This window comes from Lichenostomus cassidix, chromosome 3 (genome assembly GCF_008360975.1).
Source record: "Lichenostomus cassidix isolate B80296 chromosome 3, HeHo_3.0, whole genome shotgun sequence".
NCBI classification, from domain to species: Eukaryota; Metazoa; Chordata; class Aves; order Passeriformes; family Meliphagidae; genus Lichenostomus; species Lichenostomus cassidix.
This window is the reverse complement of record NC_139483.1, coordinates 97,401,790-97,424,054: the sequence shown is the minus strand read 5'-3', so window position 1 is coordinate 97,424,054 and position 22,265 is coordinate 97,401,790. Positions and strand designations below refer to the sequence as shown.

Genomic DNA, 22,265 nt, shown 5'->3' with positions numbered 1-22,265 from the left:
TGCTTATGCAACTTATTTTTCTTGAGCACAGAATTAATTTAGATCATTGCTAGATACACTCAAAGAAGTCCATCAAAACTAATGGACCACTAAATAACAGATCAAATTAAAAGCCCTGTTTCAAGAATAGTTTATAAACACAGTAAATTATTGTTTGGCACCCCTTTGGAGCATACAATTATATTCAATGCAACAAGCTCAACCTCATTACATGTTTCAGAATATAGTAACAAAAGCAACGACTGATCTAACAAAAGCAATCTATCAAAAGACATCAACAAGAACAGCTAAATCTTAAGATATATTTTGGAAATTCTAGAAAACTGTTATGATGATGTCAGAAGTTGAAAACAAAACATTGTTCCAGTTAGAGTAGATACAAAGAAAATTAAAACATACTTGCACTGAGCATGAAAATACTTGATCAAGTTCTGAAGCAAATCCACTCCTTTCTTAATCTTGATTTCATTGACTTTCAGCAGGTACTGTTAAAACAGTCATTCACAAAAGAATTTAATTATTACTGCTATAGGGTATTTTTTAACACTTTATTTTCAGTTATTTTTCAACAAGTTTTCATAGTTGCAGATTTACAAGACCTAGAAGAAAATGCAGTAAAAAATGGCTTCAAGAGTTAAATCACACAAATGGAATTCTGGTCACCGCTGATTTTTGATATCCTGTGAGGATATTTCACTATGATTTGTTCAACTTGTTAGAATATCCTTTATGGCTCTAAGGAAATCTTCTGTTACAGAAAGCATGAAAGGGTTTGTGTAGCACATTTAGGAACCCATCTTAAACCTAGCAGCATATCTAAAAAGGTATATCTCACTAGTTAAATTCATTGCTAAGTGGATATCATTAAGAAGGAAAGCAATTCACTAAAAAAAAAATAAATGAGGCATTATTTTAAGAATTTTTTAAATCTGCCTGCTGATTTTATATTTTTCCTCATCAAATCCTTATACACGGTAATTACAACTAATTACAGATTTTTCAAAAAACCTACTGTCAAGCACAAAAAATGTGTAATTACCATCCTTTTGCATAAGGCACAAAGTCCATATTAAGTGGCAGCTCCTCCCCTGAATACCATAGCATAAAATATGTCAGCCATGCAAGCAGAAGTACAGTTGATCAAAGTCTTTAACTGTCCATTGAATGAAACAAATTTTAACCCCATCTTAGAAAGTGACATTCAAGCAAAGGATTGAATGTCTTCTTAATGATGCTCTAATGTATCTGGTTTTCCTTTTCCCACAGTACACCCTAAATGTTTTAAAACAACTAAAGTAAAGCAGCATGCAAGTACCAGCTTTCAATGTTGCAGCTTCTTATGCTGGTTCAGGTGAACAAATGATGAGCCTTATGTAGACATGTCCACTGTCTAGAATATTTAGTTACAACAATCACCTCTCCAGCTCCTGTTAATTTAAAATGGAGTTCTAGGCATATGGTATTCAGTTCACTCTCATAGAGAACTAGTCTGTACTTATGATAAAACTTCAATATGTCACCCCTCTGACTTACTATCAAAACAAAACCAAAGTCCTCTTTTACAACTATTCAAAGGTAATCGAGTATAAACCTTTTCTCCTCAAAATCAGGAGAAATACAGGATACACTTCAGCTATTGCACATTCAAGGTAATTTGATCCAATTTCACAGACTTCACCCTGCATTATCACTACAACTGACAAAAGTGAACTCTTCCTTTACTTCTCTCTTCTTGTGACACAGCAAGAGAGAAGCATCTGTTCCTGGTTGTTTCTTAGGAAGGGTACAGATGGGCAATTAGCAGACAACATCCATATGTTTATTTGGTACTCAAACCCCTTTATCAGTTTTGAACATTTTAGTCTGACTCTGTACAGGAATATGGAACTTTTCTTTTAAGTATGAGTGCATGCAGTTACTAAAAATGATATTCAGGAAAACTGCAGTTATGCTATGTTGGCATATGAGTCAAATTAGCTATCATCATTACAGTAAAAGCAGTAGAAACACCCATGGTGTATTTCTGGGCTAATGCATACTAAAAAAGAACACAGCAACTTGAATTCCCAACCACAGAACCAGACATAGCCTTAAATCATTCGAACCAAAAATATTCACATCAGATTTAACATACTGCAAAATCACAGAGATTTCAAAGGAGAAACATTCTGAAACAACTTGAAAGACAACTGGATTCCATCCTTAGCACTTTTTTTCTGCACCAGCCCAGCAGTGCTAGACTAGAGCGTCTCCTCATAATAACGCAACAGCTGTCAGCACAGGGAACAACTCAGAGAATGATCAAGGGCTTAAAATAACTTTTAGTGAAGTAATAGTGTAAAGACTTACTTATTATAATCTCTTAGTGTTTTACTGAGCTTTGTATTAATTGACCTGTTCGGTGAAATTAGAAAATAACTGAATTCCCTGCAAAGTTTGCCCATTAGGATAATAAAAAAATGTGTTTTCACAAATGGAGTCAACAAATAACTTGGCATTTCACTTTAATGTCACAGCTGCTGTCGAACAACTGCATTTTTCAAAATTTTCCTAAAACCAGCAGCAGAACAATATGAATTTCACACTGAATTTTACCTCACACATCTGTAACTGGAAGAACCTTCTTTCCTTCTCCATCTCTTCTGCAATTTCAGCTCCACTTATTTCTGTTCGAATCATCCCATGCAGCTTAGCATGCTCTTTTTTCTCCTTCTCTATTTTTGTACTATAAGGCAAAAAGAATTAGTCAATGAAGTGAGAAATCCACAGCCTCTCAGGAAGTCAGATTATTCACAAAATCTACTGACAGATGCGGAGCCAAACTCCTGTAGCTTTGCATATGACTTACTTCCAGATGACATTTCATTTGAAATTTGACAATGACTAAAGATCAGCAATGACATACAGTAGCTGAAATCTAATTAATCATCTGTTAAAATAATGTTCTGACAGATATTCCAAAAGGAGACAATAAATGAGAAGAAGATACTAAGCTCTTGCTCCAAAGAAAGAAAATACAGGGGAAAAAAAAAAAAAAAAGAGTTTTAATTGAAAACATAAGGGGATGTTTAATCCCAACTGAGCAAACACTGGTTAACAAAGTTCAATTATGTCACCAGATTTATTGAGTCTTGCCTGTCATCAAGTCATCTTCTATATATACAGGGTTTCCTAAGCCAAAATCACAGTTGCTGTCTCTACTTGCTGCTGAGCCAGTTGGCACTGGGAATGCCGACCAGCCGGCTACGTTACAGACTTCAAAGTCTGCTAGACCAGCTGTCCTAATTCCCTAAAAGTTTCCATGAACATTTTCCAAGATCTCTGAATAAAACAGGTTCTCCTGCAGAATATAAATGAATAACCAATGCCTGGCATATTCCCATAAGCACACTTCTGCATTTTTATTCTCCATATTATTCCTAAATGCAGTAGCATAATTTGACAACCCAGTTAGACAAGCGTAAAATATAGGGAAAAAAAGATATAAAGGAAAGAAAATACACGAGGGTGTTCACTTTTTGAAGACTTTTTGTTTGCCACTCATACCATTTAGAACTTCAGAATTCTGAAAAGAGCTTCCTGAGGAAATGCTATACTGCTTTTGAACAAGAGGAAGCATTACACAGGAATACAGGAAGGAGATCAAAGGAACAAATAACACACACAACTGTCCTACCTCCTCTTGGGCAGTCAAGAGTCTCTCAGCTCTCTCTCTGAAAACACGATATGTCTCAAGTACTCTCTTAACCTGATGTTAACATTACCCTAATAGCTTATGGGAAAACGTCCTAGAAGGCCTAAGGACTTCCAATCAACAAAATATTCTGTACTTATACTTCTCAAGAATTAGGAACTGCCTCCTATTACACCTCAAGCAGCAAGGGAAAACAAGAATGAATTCCATTAATCCCACCCCTCAACATTCCCACTGGGAAGCACTTTGAGCAGCAATTCAAAAAGCTCCACTGTGCTCTCAGCACAGGCAGGCACAGCAGAGCCAGCCCTGCGCAGCATTCCAGCAGCCAGCACATCCAGCCAGCACTGTGCTCCTCCTCAGCCCATCACATCCCGCCAGAAACAGACGTTTGGAAGGAAACTCCTCTCCTTTGAAATAAATATTCTGAAAACCTTCAGTCGCCTGAATTAAAACTCAATTCCAGAATGTTCTGTTTTCATGAAAAATAAGTCTGTACTCCTACTCAATTACTGCCAATTACGCCATTTTGTAGACACAGAAAACAAGAGTCCAAACACAGGAATTAACCAGACAATCTTGCACAGGAGAGATAACCCATTACAAAAAGATTCACAGAAAACTACAAATATGCACACACTCTAGAAGAGTTTACATTACATCATACTTGATAGCTCTAAACCAGTAAAACCTCAGAGGAAAGATCCAGGATGCTTCAGTTCTCCCAATTTCCACATTAGCGGCACAATTCTTGAGGCCAGAGAACTCACTGACATGTGACCAAGTGTGTGAAGGCTAGTAACTATCAATCACTATTGTATAGTATTTTCATTGTTTACAGAGAACTATACTCAAACATAAGATAATGAAACCACCTCCAAAATCTTAGGAGGTTATTAGCATACCAAAAAGTATCTCTAAATGCTAGTTAAACCAAAAGACAGCTAACACTGCCAAAGAGTCAAACATTATGCATAATATCACTGCATACATCGTATTCCTCCTAAAGAAAATAAGATTTTGGTGGAAGAGTCCTTTCTGCTCTTTAAAAGATAAATCATACTCCACAGGTGAAAAAATAGTTAAACCAAGACGAAAATATACTGACCTCTATCATGCAATTCAGAGAAAGATATCCTTGAAGCCATTTGGTGGAGCTTCAGGCTACATGTCTTCAAAAACTCAAAAAGATACTTTACCAAAAACCCCAAATCATCTCTCTGGGACAAGTATCAGAGATACATGACAGTGATCTCACATTTGCATTTCCCCATTGTTTATGCTTCTAATATCAAACTACACCTTCATCTTTGTAATTCTGAATTTATCCTGCTGTTTTGCTACAGTAATATGCTACCTCCTATCTGACTGATACTACAGGACATTTTGCTTCTAGGGAAACAAAGAAACCCTGTACAGCTGTGTTGCTCGTAAATCTTCTGCATGCTAAAGGCTGACTGTGTGTCCGATCCAAATACAAGCATCAACTCAGCTTCAAGTGTCATTCTATTGTGACATTAACCAAATCCTTTTGGCAAAGACAGTCCTGTAACATAACACTGTGGGATTTCCAAATGTTGCAGGGTATTCCGGTTTTCCAGGCAGATCAATTAACCCAAATTACTAAGAAAATTGTGAAAACTATAAAAAATACCCTAGAAGCAATAAGAAAGCAGCAAATGTTTTGTAATGCTGCTGTTCTTTAAGCTCATGCAGCACATATCACATATACAGACTTTGCTGACTAAGATTAAAATGTGAGCACGCGTCACTCCATTTACAACACAGCTGCACATAAATAATATACAGTGAGCTCAGACGTAACAGACAAGCAAAGCTGAAATACAGGATGAAGAATTACAATAGTAAAGTCAAAGAGATACAAAGTGAAAGGTCTCACCCATTCAGTTTCCACTATAAAACTATTTTTTCAGCTCCAATTTGAAAATCAACCATCTTATAATATAAATTATAATTTGTATTTCAAATAAATAATTTTTTTCATTCAGATCATGGTATAAATAAACACCAAAGACTTGTATTTATTTTCTGCCAATGAATAAGGGTAAACCACCAGAGGACCCTGTAGCAGTTCATTATTGCTACAACTTGCAGCAGTAGTGAACTGGCTGGCTGGGGAACAACTTTGTCACTCTTCCTGTCCTTCTCCAAGCAGTAAGCTGGGGTGAGTCTGGGTAGATGCATATGAAGATGCAGAGAATGAGAATAGCACCTGTAAGGAACACACTTGAACTGGTAGCACTTTGGAAAAAGAAGTGCTTCTGAAGGCTATTTTGTTTGACAAAATAATATTAGACATTTTCATTTCAAATATCCTTTCTTTGTCTACTCTTCCTTTTCAGTGTGACTCTCCAGGCTCTGGCCCTTCAGCTTTTTGGTGAAAGAGCCTCCATTTTATTTCACCCATTTTGCCTGTCATTGCTGACAGTAAACCATGTCTCTCCTATCACTCAATATCCTCAATGGAGAAGTCATCTTTTCCTTTTGGAAATGCTGGAAAGGTTTTCCTTTTCATGCATCCTGATCTGGATGATAAGGGAGAAAAAGGCAGAAGGAGCAAAATGTACTCACATATTTTCATCATTTCATCTGCACCTGCAGACCCATTCAGACTTTTCCGTTTAATTTGTAGGTAATATCTTTGAATATAAAAATACCTAATATGAAATCTTAGACTTGAAACAGTACATTGTGGATGTGGTTACCTGGACTTCAGTAATGCCTCTGACATTGTTTCCCACTGCATTCTCCTAGGGAAACTGGCTGCTCATGGCTTGACCATGTGCACTGTTCACTGGGAAACAAACCTGTCTGGAGAGTCAGGCCCAGAGGAATGGAGTTACTCCAGCTGGTGACTGGTAGCTAGTGGTATTCCCCATGCTCAGTGTTGGGGCAAGTCCTGATTAGTATCTTTATGAATCATCTGGAAAAGAGGATCGAGTGCACCCTCATAAGTCTTCAGATGACACTAAGTTGGGGGGTAATGTGGATCTGCTGGAGGGTAGGAAGGCTCTGCTGAGGGATCTGGACAAGATGGATAAATAGGTAAAAGCCAATGGTATGAAGTTCAATAAGTCCTGAATACAGACATATGCTGCTAAAAAAAAAAAAATTGTAAATAATATGCTTCAGTAAGTTTATGCTTCTGTTTCCTGTGCAAAACAGATACAAAGTCTTTACCTCGGAATCTACCACAACAGGACAGATTAAACTGAAGCATGTGGGTGAAATCTGGCTCAGCTCCTTGCTGAATCCGATCTGTCTGCTGGGAGAATGAGCAGTTTTTATGACATGTGTACTCCTTCCCCATATGGTCCCCCGGCACGCCTGCCATTAGTGTTTAAGTACATGGGGGAGAGCAACTGCCTCGTAACAAAAAGAGCCCAATCTGAAGCAGCTCTCCCAAAGGACATGGACCAGTCCCACTGTGCTGCTGTAGCGGCCAGCAGCATCTCCCAGATCTTATGTGGGAAACAACAACTGTAACTGAGGTCCCAAGAGAAATGCACTGCTTTAAAGCTTTAAAACCATTTAAAAATCTTTATGGCTCCAACTGAGTTATGTTAACAATTGACGGTGAGAAAAGATAAATCATTCATGAATGGCACCTCAGGATAGTCCCAGTTTTTGATTGAGGTACATCTGCATGAAGCTATAGGTTACTTGCTACTCATATTACCTTATTCAAGAGCAGCCCCAGAGTACAAAGAAATATGGATCCAGCCTCCCTCAGTTACTTCAGCTATGGTGATCCTGAGGAAAATAATCTGAGAAGTTCAGTGGCTACGGGGCAAAGGTGCATAGTAATCAACAATGATGGACGGTGATCCAAGAGCACCAGAATGGATCTTAATATCTGTCTCGCAAACAAGAACTACATAGATAGTAATTTTTAAACACACTTAATTACATACAGAGGTTGAAGCAGCAGCTCAAAAATTGTTATGGGAATAAAGCAAAGCAGATGACATTTTTGAATTAATTTTATTTCTTTTCAAATAGGTCGCACTTGGGTATATTTGCACCCAAGAGGTCATCACAAAGGTGCAAGTAAGAGAGACAAGGCAGTGTGCCAAATAAACTTAAATTTTTCCTTATAAAGACTGCAATCAATATGAAGACTGTCACTTCCCCACAGACTACAAAAATAGCACTTCATTATCTGGCATATAGCTTCACAGGGTGTACTTGTGACTAGGAAATGTAGATGAATGATATGATGTTAAGCATATGATACTTAAAGGCATGTGCAGAAAAAGAGCAGCCTAGCAGCCTTGAATGGCTTGTTAACCCAAAGGGACAAGAAAAAGAAACAAACAAAAAAAAAAAGTTAAAAAAGAGTTCTTCACATATTTGAAGAAATATCCCCGCAAAAAGCTCACTAAGCATACACCTAGAATTGGTTTTAGGCACAATCTAAACAAGAAGTTATCTAAAGTAACAGACTGAAGCAGGCTGAGCAAACCTCTCGCTATCACCACCTAAATCCACCATTCTGCTCTGGCAATACAAGCTGTAGGTGAGACTGAGGTTACCTCTCCTGGTTCCTTCACCTTTTTTATTAAAGCAGAGAGTGTGAAGACACCACAACAAAACCCCCAAAATGCACAATCAAGACTTCTTGAGGTGAGTCTGCATCCATCCACTGCTACAGATGACCAAAACACACAGTTCTAAGGAACTTTAGATCCATTTGACACAGTCACAGAATGAAGAATTATTTTCTTAAGAAACCTCAGCAGCATCTATAATAGCAACCCAGAGAAACCTCACTGTTTTCCTATGTGCAAAAATTAGTATGAGAAAAAAGCTGACCTGAACAGTTTCAGGCTCAAATTAATATTCTCATCCTAAATTCCAAATCACATCATTAAACTTCCCATCTCTGATTTGTAAAGACCAATGCTCCATAATGACAGCTGGCAGCATCTCAACCTATCTGGGAACTCGTATTATGCACAAGAGGTCTGATAAACTGCACAGTCCTACTGCAGGGGCAGGGGTCTCAGGGAAGTTCCACTCTGAATTTCGCTCAACAGAAACATGGAAAACTGGTCTGCTCCTTGGTATAAGCAACATGGCTTGCACTGAAAAACAATATTTCCTGACTGCCAACCTCAAGCCATGAAAAGTAATTTCTGCTGTTGCAGAACAGCCTACAAAAAAAGAAAAAAAAACCAAAACCAGCTCATTGTGGTAAAGAATTTTCTTGTACACAAAATTCCCAGGCTGCCTATCCTGAGTTTCAAGCAGATGATCCTTTGGTCTTGATCAAAGTCAAGGAGTTCAACAGGCTGGACCAAGAGCTTAAAATTCTGGAATATTGATGTGGAGCCTTCATCTAACCACTTAAAAAAATAGAGCACTCAGCAATTGTACCAGCTCACAACTTAGAAACCCCCCAAAAATGGTTCATGGATCTGAAAGAATCTCCTGATGAATATGTGCTACCTTTGGCTATTGCATGTTGAATAACCTGACACATAAATGGCTTAGAAATGAGCATTGTCTGCTTCATTTGTTAAAAAATCTTGCAGAAAGTAGAGGTAACTGCAAGTGGAAAAAGAAACCCGTTTCAGATCAAAACCCAAGTGTCTTACTTGAAAGTGAAGTCATAAAACAGGCTTTCTAAAGGATTGCCAGTTGAAAGAAAAAGAAAAAAATCTCATTATATCATACAACCAGCAATGGATTCAATTCCACAGACAGAAACCACATCGTCAGCATCACATTTTCAGGTTCCTGAATGATACAGCAAACACAGCAATATTTCCAACAGGTCCATAACCTCAAATGAGAATCCCCAAATATATAAATGCATTTTCTAAGGGAATTTTTTACTTCTCAAGTACTTAACTAATCAAATAACAACTGATAATATCCCTGGAGTATCTGACTCTGAAACACCAGCTCTGAGCAAACTGATGAGCAAGTACAAATGTTTACACCATTTCAACACACCCATCGTAGCGAATATTAGATCAGAAATCCTAAAAGCACTAGAGATCTTGGTCCAGTGGTAATAGTGTTCTTGGTGTATGTCCCAGCAACACACAAATCTATTCTAAATTCTTCACACAAACATTGTGGGATATCACTATGAATAGTCATATACAAGTAAACAAGTTTTCAGATCTAGCAACCAAGCAGACTAAATTATAGGACTATTCTTTGAGGCCTGTCCTCAGAGATCAACTACTGCCATAGGCAATGAGCAGAAATCTTAAGTACTTCAACAGTCAATAACTGGTAGGCACCAAATGAGACTGTTCACTGGTATCAAGAACATAAAACACTGGAGCCCTCACAATCTTCCATGGATTTACAGTGTCAGACCAGAGGTTTATCTTAGTATTTCAGAGGGTATTGTTACGAAAATCCAGCTGTAGCTAGGCAGTTTCAAAAACTAAAAGCCACATAGGTCCTCCTCACAATTTGATGCTAGAAAGCAATAATTAGACCATTCTCACTGTTATTCACAAAAGGAATAATGGAATTTCACTAACTTGTTGCTTTGGTGAGTAAACCAGCTACAGGAATAATTTCTGAAGACTTCAGATAGACTAACTCAGTGGGCACCAGAGAATCATTATAATTTTGTGCAATTAAAAAATATATATAAATGGTGCTAGATTTTCAGCCAGTCTAGTTGGCTGTGGATCTGCAAGTTATTTGTGTTAAATAGTGTCATCATATGTGATTCTTCTGGACCTGTATTATCAGAAATGGTCTGAAGCAAGGCAGCATTATTTCAGAAGAACAAAGATACTGGACATGTGACAAAACTGACAGTCATAATCCAGGTAAAACTGTAATGTGGAATAAAACTCACTACAAAATTCTACTTCAGAAACTGTCAGCTGTGCTGATACAATTGACCTGGCCAACTCTGGAAACAACTGTCCCTGATGTAGGGCACTGAACCATTTAAGATTTACAAGGAGCCAGAATCAATTGTGTCTGATATTAGGTGTTGAGCTTTGCTGACTCATTCAATTTATTTAGCTGGATATAAAATTCCACTTTTTATAAACTTATTTTATAGCTGCTATATAGTGTATCTGGTAACTTCAAAAAAGTGGCTTATGGTAAGTTGGGCTAGATACATGACATAAGACACAACTTACAAGCCTCAGATAGGTGTACATCCACTTCTAGTACACGCTACACATGCTGAGAGCATCCAAACTTGGCATGAAATAATAACCACTACAGATTTTAGTTACACTTCCCTCTTAAACAAAAGTTTAAAGTATACATACACTTTTGTTTCATAGTCCTTCCAAGCTTTATCAAAGGGTTTTTTCAGGTCCTGTCAAGAAAAGAGAAAAAATTACAGCCAGCTATTTACATAAAAAATACTGTGGCCCTAACAATTAAGACACACTTTGGCCATTTGCAGTGATGCCTTAGGATTTAAGCTTCTATATTTTTCATGTATCTGTAATCCTGTAATTCTTTAGTAATAACTCTAGGCTCCATATAGGGTGCTAAGCTACTGTTCTCTCATTTTTAGACAAAACAATTCCTCTCTAAGCCCAAAACTCAAGGACACCTTACTGTCTCAGGCCCCAAGACACATAAACAACAGTGAATTGGGGGGAGCAAACTTGGAGTAATTGACTTCATTACCTGAAGCTGTTTTGGAGGATTAACCCCTGATACGCAAATGGACAAAACTTATAAAGTATGAAAAACCCTTGACCTGTTGCCCACTTTGGATGTAGCCCCTGGGTGGGCTGTGACTGCCCTAAATGTTCCTGAAGACCCTTCAATAAATATAACTACTTTTTATTCTCTTAGCTTTGTCTAGCCTCTGTTTTAGGTAAGCCCATCTAGGCATCAGCAGTGCCTACTAGAATAAGGGACTTCACTCCTTCTTGTACAGCTCACCTAAAGGTTGTGCAAAAGCAGTCTTGCACATAGGAAAAAAAATCTTGTAAAGAGAATTAATACAGTCATGTTTCTTAAAGCATCTCTAGGATGCTTTTTACTACAATTTTTACAGCTCCATTTTACTCCTTAAAAGGTATAACAACATGTTATCCCAAGACCATACTATGCAATTAATCAAAGTAGTCACTTTGTCATCATTCTATCCCTGGCTCTACTGAAAAGAAGTCCCTATTCCAAGGCTGCAGCATACCCTTGGCTAAGAATTTGATTCATCGCACTAAAGTTGAAGAAATCAATTTTCCACTGACTTAATGGGAACAGTATAGGCCATATAGATCAGCATAACTAATTCTGTGAGAATTTTGAATTATTTATGTTCCAAATTCCTTTATCTTTTTCCATCTGAATAAGGTAATTTGGACAAAATTACCTTAACAAGTTGTAAAGTTATTTCACTGATGTCTAAAAACGCAAGAGCTGAAATTCTGATGAAGTTCAAGAGATCAGATAACTACCAAAAAAAGTAGTTAGCTGTCAGACACTAGAAACACTTTTCAACTATGGATTAGGAACTAATTCTTACATGGTAGTTAGTTATTTAGACATTTATTTAATTAACTAAAGCATTTACATTTTCAAGTCAGTGGGGCAACACCGTATTGTAATATATGTATTTATTCTGACATAGAGGAAAACAAGAGTGAAATGTGGTAAGCAAACAACACAAAGATAATAAGCCTATCTTACTAAATGATCTATTTATCCTCCAGTAATTTACAGAAACCATTTTTAGTCTATGTACATATTTTTCTCCTTCCTTCGATGTCCTAGAACAATAGCTACCAGTCATTTCCCGTTTGCTCACTAGTAAACAAAGCATAAGCCAAGTAAGTTTGCTCACCATAGGCTCTGAAATTTATTATAAACATATCATCATTTGAGTCCTAAGTTGCTGTTATTTCAAATAGTAAATGTCCTTGGGGCACAGACTGATTTCAGCCTCTTTAAGAAAAATCCTATGCTCATATAGTCTAATGTGTGGTTTTTAGTTATCTGTATAGTTACAAGTAAGTTTAGAAGGCTAAAAAACACACTACTAATAATCCTTTAAAATATAGCGCTACCCATCACTCAACTGAGTAAATATCTAAATCTCACACCTCTTTTGCTGCTTATCTTCTTATATCTCAGGCCTGCTTTTAAAGCTTCTCAAATGTTGTTTAGTATACACAGTCAAGAACATGTGGTATGTGAAACCACAAGCAGAAGGGATTACTCGAGTCACCAAAAAACCCCCCAAAAACAAACAGAAACATCAAAGTCTTGTTTATTGAGCTAATATGTTACTTGAGTACCCTATGCCTTGCAACACATAAGATTAATACATTCACTAAATGTATCCATTGTACCAACAACAATACTATAAATAAATAGGAAGAAAAACATACCCCTTTTACTCCTTTCAGATCTCCCTTCAGCAAACTGTCCAATGGAAAAGTGATTATGTTGTTCATATTCTGAATCTGTAACAAGAAAGTTACACTAAATTAGTTAATATGTTTAGACACAGAACATCAACTGTCTTAATACACACATTTCAGAAAGTTTCACAAGGAAAGCTCACATATTATTTTCCTATCCCTACCTTATGGAGATGTTTATCAGCACAGCCAGTAATCAAAGATGAAAGCAACATGAGTTAATGAAACTCACTCCAGAAACACTACGACCCGAGCCAGCAGGAAACCGCCAGAATTACTGCTGATTATAAATGTCTCATCCAACAGTGACTACAAAAATAAGACCACTAATTTTTACATTGCCTTATTTCCCTGTTTAAATTATATGAAAACCATCACACAATTTTTTAGCACTGATAATTTAAAGTTCATGAGCATATTTTATATTAACCTTGTTTACCTTCCAGCCTCTTCAGACCTATTCTATAAAACATATGCCATCCTATTCTGACAGAAGTTGTAAAGACAAAGAATACTGGCCATTCCAATATTCCAAAACAGCCACCATTCCAGTATTTTCCATTTATTTTTCAAAAACAATACATCTACCTTATTTATCTCATGCTAACTTTGACAGAAGCATTTTATGAGGTCTTTAGTATGTAAGCAATTCAAGAGAAGATAAGTACAATTATTTCAAATTAAGACAATGGTAAAATAAGCATGGTTTTAGGTAAGTATCTGTATGGTAATATTTTGATAAGGGAAAAGAACAAAGAAAGACTGTAGGCATAAATACAGCTAGGAAAAGACTGCAGGTCCACTCCCTTATGATTCAGGGAAAACATTCAAGGTGTGGGCCATAATATCTAGGCGGAGAGTTTAAACTGTAACAATTCAAATGGATTGGTTGCTCTGAGGAGCAACCAATAACTTTTGCAGCAGTTCAATGAAAGTTGCCCTTGGATGAGTTCCTTTTTTTCAAGAAGCTCCAAAATCCCTATATGAAGATGGATTTCAAATGTTCAAATTACAGAAAGACCTTAGCATCATGTAGGAACAAATGCTTCTATTTCTTCAGGAATAATGTCAGGGACATCAAAATCCCTTTTGGCATAACCCATCCAGAGATGAAATACTAAAATTTCAAGAAAAAAAAATTTCCAATTATGGTTCCTTCAGTCTCCCCAGAATCGAAAAATTCAAAATATTATCACCCTGTAGTTACTTGGTGGCCTCACTAGAATAGACTCAGTGGTATGTAACAGTTGTTATTAAAATAAACAAGCAAAGCCCCCAAGTCCCCTCCTTTCCTCCCCAAAGAAACTACCTTACTGCATGGGCTTGAAATTTCAGCCAGCAGTCAAAGTGAACCTAATTAATTTTAAAGGTTACACAGATTGTCTCTGCATGGGAAGACTAAAGAAATATAGAAAATCAGGTCTTTTGAACTCTTAACACAAATCACGTTTCCCCTCCTCCACCCTACTTTTTCTCCTCCCCAACAAGCTGCAGGACTCAACCACAGCCCTTTGGAATCAACAAGTTAAATTTCAGCTGTGTTGGTTTTTATTTAAGTACTTCCTGTAAAAATTGAATGAGCAACATGTATGCATGCTTAGCTGGCAGTACTGGAAACCATCCACCTCCCAAGTCATCAGCAGTACTACCACATGTGCATATCAACATGACCATTTCCAAAGGTAATAAAATTATATGTCTTAGATACAGGAGACAAGTGAAAAAGTTTAAACTACACAAAACCTAGGAAAAAAAAACCCAAAACTTCTAGAAGTTTCAAGTGCACATCCAGAAGGGTTATCCAGGTGGAAAAGCATAAGAATTCTCTTCCAAGATATCATTCCATGCAAAGTTTTCTGCTTTGTTATTCTATTTTATGTGTGATGTAGTCAAATATCTAACTTAAGGATCAATACTTTCATAGCCTCCTTTTAATCATTCTTCAAATTCAGTAAACAGAAATAAAGAACAAAGTATTTCTCAAAAGCAGACTCAAGACAATTGTTTTTACTTCAAGTCAGAAAAGAAAAAATATCTGAAGTACTATCCCAGACGTACTCATGTAAACATCAATCAGACTCCAAAACAGTTACGGATATTTGCTAGAATTTCACACCACAAGCTCTAGTCGCTCTAGTCCAAAGCAACTTAAAAAAAAATAGGAGAAAAAACTCTATATTCTTTTTAAAAGTTTAGAGAATGTTTGCCTATTCAAATTAATTCCTTCCGTGTGCTATCACCTGTTCATTACTATCAGTCTATTGTCTTCCCTAGGCTCCTATTTTATTTGTAACAACAGTAAACATACATAATGCATGAACTTGTCATTATTAACCTAGTTAGATGAATCATACACCCTCATATCTATAAGTCAGCAAGCAATATACAGATGAAAGATTTTACATGTTTTTTCCCCTCTTTTCTGAGAAGCTTAAGCTGAACTATCTAAAAATATAGACCCATTTTTGGCACGCAGAGAAGCACTAATATGCCACAGCTCCTACTCTGTGCGCAGAGTACAAGGAGCTAGAATGTATGCAATGGCCTCTACATTTTGACTACTTCATGTTTTAAAATATTCTTTAATAAAAACATGCATGAAGGTGCAGGAAAGCTTCATAGAAATTAAACTCGTCCTGTCTCAGAGAAACACTAGCAAATTCCAGATTGGGAAAAAAAAAAAAAAGCAAGAAAAAAAATTTTAAAAATAGTTGACCTTTGGCACTTGCAGTTTTCCTCTGACAGTTTCCAACAAGATGACAAGGTAAAAAATTAAAACTTCCTAAGTTGGAGAAGGCTCAGAGTAGAAGAAATGGCAGGGGAGAGAACATATAAACAAAACATGTAGCTGCCAGAAGTGCTGGCAGAGGCAACAAGCAAGCCAGCATTTGTGAAGTGGAAAGATGTTCAAGTGGTTTAAGGGTCTATGGCTAAACATTTAAATTAGCTGTTTGTCAGCAATTACCCTCCTGATTTCTTTAAAGTAAAGCTCTTTTAAATATGAGCTTTGGATACTGGTGCCTGCAGTACTTCCATAGGTTCTGTTCTCTAAATCTAAGCAGAAAGGAAAAAAAAAGAAAGGAAAAAAACCAACCTTTTCAGTATACTTCAGAAATTAAATACTTTTCTTAACATGCAGAACTTAAAACCTTTTCAGTTTAAACTAAAATTCAGGCAGTTGAACAGTATGATATATCTCCTATTGCCATTACTAAACTTTAGATGCAGTCCTGGTACTTGGCTGAGGGCTTTTCAACCATCAACGAGCTTGGGTGTGGGCAGGTGATGGCAGTACTGCCTGCTGACAAATCATCGTTTAAGTTATTTTCTTTCTTTATGGCAAATGCTATTGGATTTACTAATTTCTAAGAATTTTCCCAGTGATGTGAGCATTAGTAGGACAAGGCCAATCAACACAGCAGGGAGCAACTGGAAATCAGAGCATCCACTATGGATGAGACACCGTTTGTCTAAACTTTAAGCTTTATCATGCACTCCCAAGAGTTCAGCAAAACATGAAACAAAGCCTGGTGGCACCAGCAGTCACCTTTGCACTGTGCCATCCCCACACACACAAGGACAAATGCTGCCTTTCTGCTGCCCTCACCCCCTCTCCCCTGCAGCACAGGTGTGGCTGTGCTGGGACATCACCCACCAGCCACTATGCCACAGGGAAAATTACTCCAGCAAAAGAGAAGCTGAGCACCACTAAGTGCCCACATGGAGCTGCTGGCACAGCTGCCTGGAAAAATGCCTTCACACAAGATACCAAGTGCTGCCACCATGTACCACTTAGACACAGTCCCATTACCACCACCAATACACAGATTATGGGCTGGGAACTTCTCTATTAGGAAGAATTTCACGGGAAACCTCAAAAGCAAAAAATGAAGAGTTGCAAAAGCAAAGGAAGGAAGTGACTTGCAATTATTCTAGTCTTTCTTCCTTGCCAGTGGAGAATTCCAGATTACACATTTTCTAACCCAGGTTAAATGACCTAAGTGGTAGGCTACTAACACTTAGAACTCTAGGACACTTCACCTAATATTTTCAGAGTGAGATGCAATTCATTATTTTCCTTCTCCACAATCAGTTACCTGTGAAGCAAACCATACACTTAAAATTCTTCTAAATTTTCTTCATAAATCAACCTATTGTAGCCCTAATCATGTTTTGCTACTGTCCTCCAAATTTCCTCCAGCTGGATGAATACCCTTTGCAAAAACACAAAGGTGTGATTCCAGGTGGAGCTGAACCCATGCTGCTGAGGAGGAATTACTACATCTTGGTTTATATCTTTACAAGCATACATCAAACAGTACTCATTATTTTTTTCCTCTCACCATTAGCCAAGTTTTCCCCAAGTGTACCAGTGAAAACCAGAAAGCTTACAACTTAAATCATTAAGCTCCACATATAATACTCCAATCTCAAATATGTACACCTGTAGAGTTTTTCATGGGCTTAACTGAGTCCTTCTAAATAAAAATATGTTTGTTAAGGTTCAGACACCAAACACTGGTTTTTAAAACCTTCCTTCAAACAAAGAAAATTCTGGACATAAATTTCTCAAGTTCATTATGTAATACAGAAAATATATGTCCTTCAGTTTTATTGTTACCTTTTACAGTTAAGCAGATTTTCTTTCTTCTTACATTTAAAAAACTAAGTAGAACAAGAGCATATGGTCAGAAAAATATCATTACTGTTCTTCCATTTTTTATAACTAAAAATCCAAGGATTATTAATAGAAAATAGAATCTCTTACTCCCAGCTACCTTCCACTGAGTGGAAATATCAGATCCACTCCTCTCAATCTGGCCTGTTTCATTAGCTTTAAAGTTTTATATAAATGAAAAAGAAAGGACAAGAAACAACAAATATAGAAAATGGTATTTGCTAAACAGCTACTTCATCTTCACAGATCAAACCTCTTTTCAAGGAGTGTTGACAAAGATGCACAAGTAGATTTTATTTCTTTTCAGTGTAGCAATTTAATAGGATTTAAAGGAGAAAATATTTAAAGTGCAAACATATTGTAATGAGCCTTTCCTTGTCCTAATCTTTTTCATACTAAGACTCACACCTTTATTCCTTGGCACTATAATTAGGAAGACAGAGTAATTAACACTGCAAGCAAATGCAATACAGACCTAACCTACCTAGGAGCTCCCACTACTCTAGTGGATGCTCCAATTCCATTAGGAATCAGTAACAAGGTTGCCATCAAGATAAAATGTTGCACTTGCTACAAAAATGTAGTATGTTACCTCTGAAAATGGCCTCTAGTATTTTGAGATCTTTCACTACCAAAATGACAAACTGATTGCTCAATCTTCTTAAAAAACAGAAGTTGAAGAAAAAATTGTAAGTTGATATCAGAGCTATGGGCAGAGAAAAGAATTGTACAGTATATACCACAAAGTGATCCAAATAATGCAAACTGTGTTAGAATGGCTAAAATGAGTGGCTACAAGGATCTTGTACACAGTAAATATCAATTCATTTCTTGAAGATGTATTTATAAATCACTTCAAAAGTGAAGAAAAACTACAAAGGTTGGGGGGGGGGGGGTTTGAGTTTTATGTACTATTTGAAAGTGCACACATAAAAGCAGCATAGGAAACTTATAAAAACCGCAAGACCTAAACTTTAACTTAAGTTTACAGGTTTTTGGATTAAAACCAAAAACACTTCAGCTGTCTCTGAAATACTTTAAAACACTGATGCCTTGATAAAGCCATAAAAACTTCAAAGTCTTTTGGGCAACTTTTAAAATTATTAGGCAAAAAAAGCACCTAAAACTCCTGTTAAAGCAGAACAACTTTATAATGGCTTTCCTCTACTTTACTAAGGACAAGTTTAAGGAAAATCTTTTTCCACAAGTACTTTAGAGCTACAGCTCTAAATGCCATCCAGGCCAAGAGCTCACAGAACACATCAGCTTCTAGAAACAAAAGTAAAATATATGACAAAGCAAAACTTGACAGTAGCCCTAAAGCTTTGCCAGTGTTAATAGCTTTGGCATCTGTTCCAGTCTGAACATGTCCTCTCACTTCCTTGCACATTCCCCATTCACTTCAGTTAAAATCTTCTGTGGAAATTCAGCACCCTGTGAAACTCCAGAGACAGACCTATTTAAAGAGTACCTTTCAGGATGTTTTTTTAACAGCAGCAGGTTGCATGGCCCTGGCTGTATTTTTTATGAAAATATTCACAACCAAAACATGTGGAATGCTACAAGGAAACACCAGAGGAGAGAGATGTTTTTAATGTCAATATGTCGAAAGCATTCAGAGTTGGATACGTCACCTCACTGCGAGAATGCGCATATGGCTATGACTTTAACAAAATACACCCCAAATTATTTCTAATTACTGTACAGGACTTTGTACACTGGCCAATACCCTTTTAACATGTTAGAAAACTACACCTCCATCAGTGAATTTATGAACAGATTTTCAAAGTGACCAGTTACTAAATATTTATTCTAGTGGCATTGACTTCTAATAGGTAAAGCTGCATAAATCTATAATTTTTCATAATTCTAGATTTCTTGTTTATAAATATGGTATTTGAAAGTAATAATGAAGTTCACATATTTTTTTCATATGTATTTCCTTCTGGAGGAAACTGTTTTCCTAGTGAGACACTAAATTCAAGGACCATTAGGTTTCCTTTGCTAGTCAGGAGAAAAAAATCTTCAAACCTCAACATTGTGAAGCATATTAGGAAGGAGCAGAACTTTAAAGAGAGAAGGTGCTTATGCTATTGCAATATTAAAAAAAAATTACATCCATGACTATGCAAAATTACTCATTTCAAAAACAGGGAAAATCAGAACCACAAACTGAGAAAAACTGAAGACTTAGCTACTCTCCCATGACATATCCTCTTATACACACAAACTGAAGCAAAAGTGCATAGCTGCTACTGAAAAATACAGTATACAGCCAAAAGAACTACAAATATTCCTTGGAGAAGACACACAAAACACTTAGGTGGATAACAAAAGGTAACAAAAACATGCATTCCAACTTCCCATAGATATTTATTTTGGTGTTTTTCCCTTTTTAAAGTGTGGAAGAAAAGTTATTCTTGCCAGAAACATTTTGTAGAAATAATAGTTTCTGATTTTAAGAGAACAAATAGCTAAGATTTTTGGTAAAATAGCAACACCTTCTAGCTTTTAGAAGTATTCTTGAAATGTAATACATTAAAAGGCTTTTCTGGGGAGGAGGTGTAGCTTTTAGCAGATTGCTTTTCAAAACCACCTAAACATCATATTTCCCAGATCCATTTGCCTAATGAATTTATCATACTGCAATTAATATATGATAGAGAGGGGGTTTAAGTCAACAGAAGGTATCAATTAGAAGATCCATTCCATTTTCCCTTCCATAGGAGCTGTCTGCCTCTGTAGGAGAGACTTGGGATAACTGACTCATACTGAATCAGGATGCCTCTTCTGATACATAATCTCAGACAATATTTGTACATCCAGAGAAGTTCAAATCAATATGACCAATATGAAATACATTTCATTGTTGATAAATACATTTGGGGCTGTATTCATCAATATCATGATTGGGTAAAAAGAGAGGACAGCATCAGAGAGCGAATGGAACTGCCCTAAATCCCATCAACTGGAAACATTCCCCAAAGAAGTGATTATGACCAGCTGGCTGCAAACTACAGACATTTGGTCTAGACTCACAAAAGCATTTGATGTGTCTCCATGCCACTGATTTCAGCAGACACAGACTTTTAAATGCTCCTGGGAATCTGGGTCATTTCCCCCTCCTAGCCCCTGGTGTAAGAGTTCTGTGAATTCAAGTAAATTTAGGACTTAAGATATGGGAAAGCTCTAGCTAGTACGGTGTAATCAGAATCTGACCTTTTTGTACCCTCTGATTAATGTGAAATTGAGGCTGAAAATTCTCCATTTATAATTAAAAATTCTGTTCTTCCATTTGGCTCTATCCCACTTGGCTCACCAAGAGCTTTTCAGACTTACTGGTTTCTGCTGTAGGATTGGTCTCCAATGGACGCTACTGTTGTTATAGCATTTTGCTTGACTCTGTTTCCCTGACTCACTTCCCTGACAAGCAAGAATGCTCTTTTCCAGGGCAATTAAAGTTTCCCTTTACAAATACAAATGAAAAGTGGGAAAAAGTAAAGTTAAACCTCATGATCATAAGTAAATCAAGTTGGGTTTTGCTGGTTTCAGAATTTTAAAGTAAATCGAGATGTGTGTTTTATAATGCATGTTATAACTACTTTATTGTGGGAAGCTTTCAGATGTGAGAAGTGTTGGAAAGAGGCAATTTTGTCATGTTTCTATTCTGTGGTGGTTTCCTTTCTGGTTTCTTTGGTTTGGGTTGAGTTTTGACTTTCGCAAGGGGAAAGGCTGGGACATGAGGTATTTTCATAAGCTGAGAATTTTTTAAGGACTGTGGTTGCTAAAACACAAATTGTCTTCAATATGAAGAGCTGTTATAGCTGTTATAATTCCGAAATACAGCCTTTGTAATGGCCTTAAAATTTCAACATGTTTTTCTTAAATAATTCTTACCAAATTTTTGAAGAGTGCAGTTAATTCCTTTGTAAACACAGAAAATTTTAAAAACGCTGTTCCCAAATCTGGGTCATCCCTGCAAACACAGTTGCCACCGAACTTCTCCAGTGCTTGTGTATACTGTTCTTCATTTTCCACGTGAGCTTCAAAAAGAGCAAAACATGAAGATGTCATCAGTAGATAAAAGGTTATTGAAATCACAACTGAGGGTTTAAAAAAAAATTCAGAGTAATTGCTAAAAATGTTTACTTGACACAAAAACCAGTTATTACTTACATTTTAACACTGATATGCCAGAAATATTACATACCTCACTAATTCTGGTTTGCATGTACCTATCCACATGTTGTACAAATGACTATGTGCCATCAAGACAACAAAAACACCTGACAGTCTAGAAGGACCCACAATATTTCTGCACCATAGCAGAGACCACTTAACAACTCCCAACTCCTATAATGAACTTTCAGATTTTAGAGTCTTTTATCAACACTTTCTAATTTTAACTGTGTGCTGTTATGTTTTACTGTGTGCTGAACAAAGAAACAGAAGAGATAAAGTGTGCTGGCAGAGTCTTGGATCTCTGTAATAGAAG

The 22,265-nt window shown here is 36.7% G+C and overlaps 1 protein-coding gene across 6 annotated transcripts in view; it reads right to left on the bottom strand.

The window, feature by feature from the left end:
• Positions 1 to 22,265, bottom strand: part of ASAP2 (ArfGAP with SH3 domain, ankyrin repeat and PH domain 2) — an 88,144-nt gene that overhangs the window by 43,031 nt on the left and 22,848 nt on the right. For all 6 annotated transcript variants that reach the window (XR_014851097.1, XR_014851099.1, XR_014851098.1 and 3 more), the window contains exons 3-7: positions 21,668 to 21,813; positions 13,060 to 13,134; positions 10,978 to 11,027; positions 2,596 to 2,725; positions 400 to 485 (exon numbers count right to left, since the gene is read on the bottom strand). Coding sequence is in view for 3 of the 6 variants with exons in the window: in XM_085056826.1 (XP_084912952.1) it covers positions 400 to 485; positions 2,596 to 2,725; positions 10,978 to 11,027; positions 13,060 to 13,134; positions 21,668 to 21,813 (487 nt within the window). In the remaining 3 variants the exon portion in view is untranslated. The remainder of the gene's footprint in view (positions 1 to 399; positions 486 to 2,595; positions 2,726 to 10,977; positions 11,028 to 13,059; positions 13,135 to 21,667; positions 21,814 to 22,265) is intronic.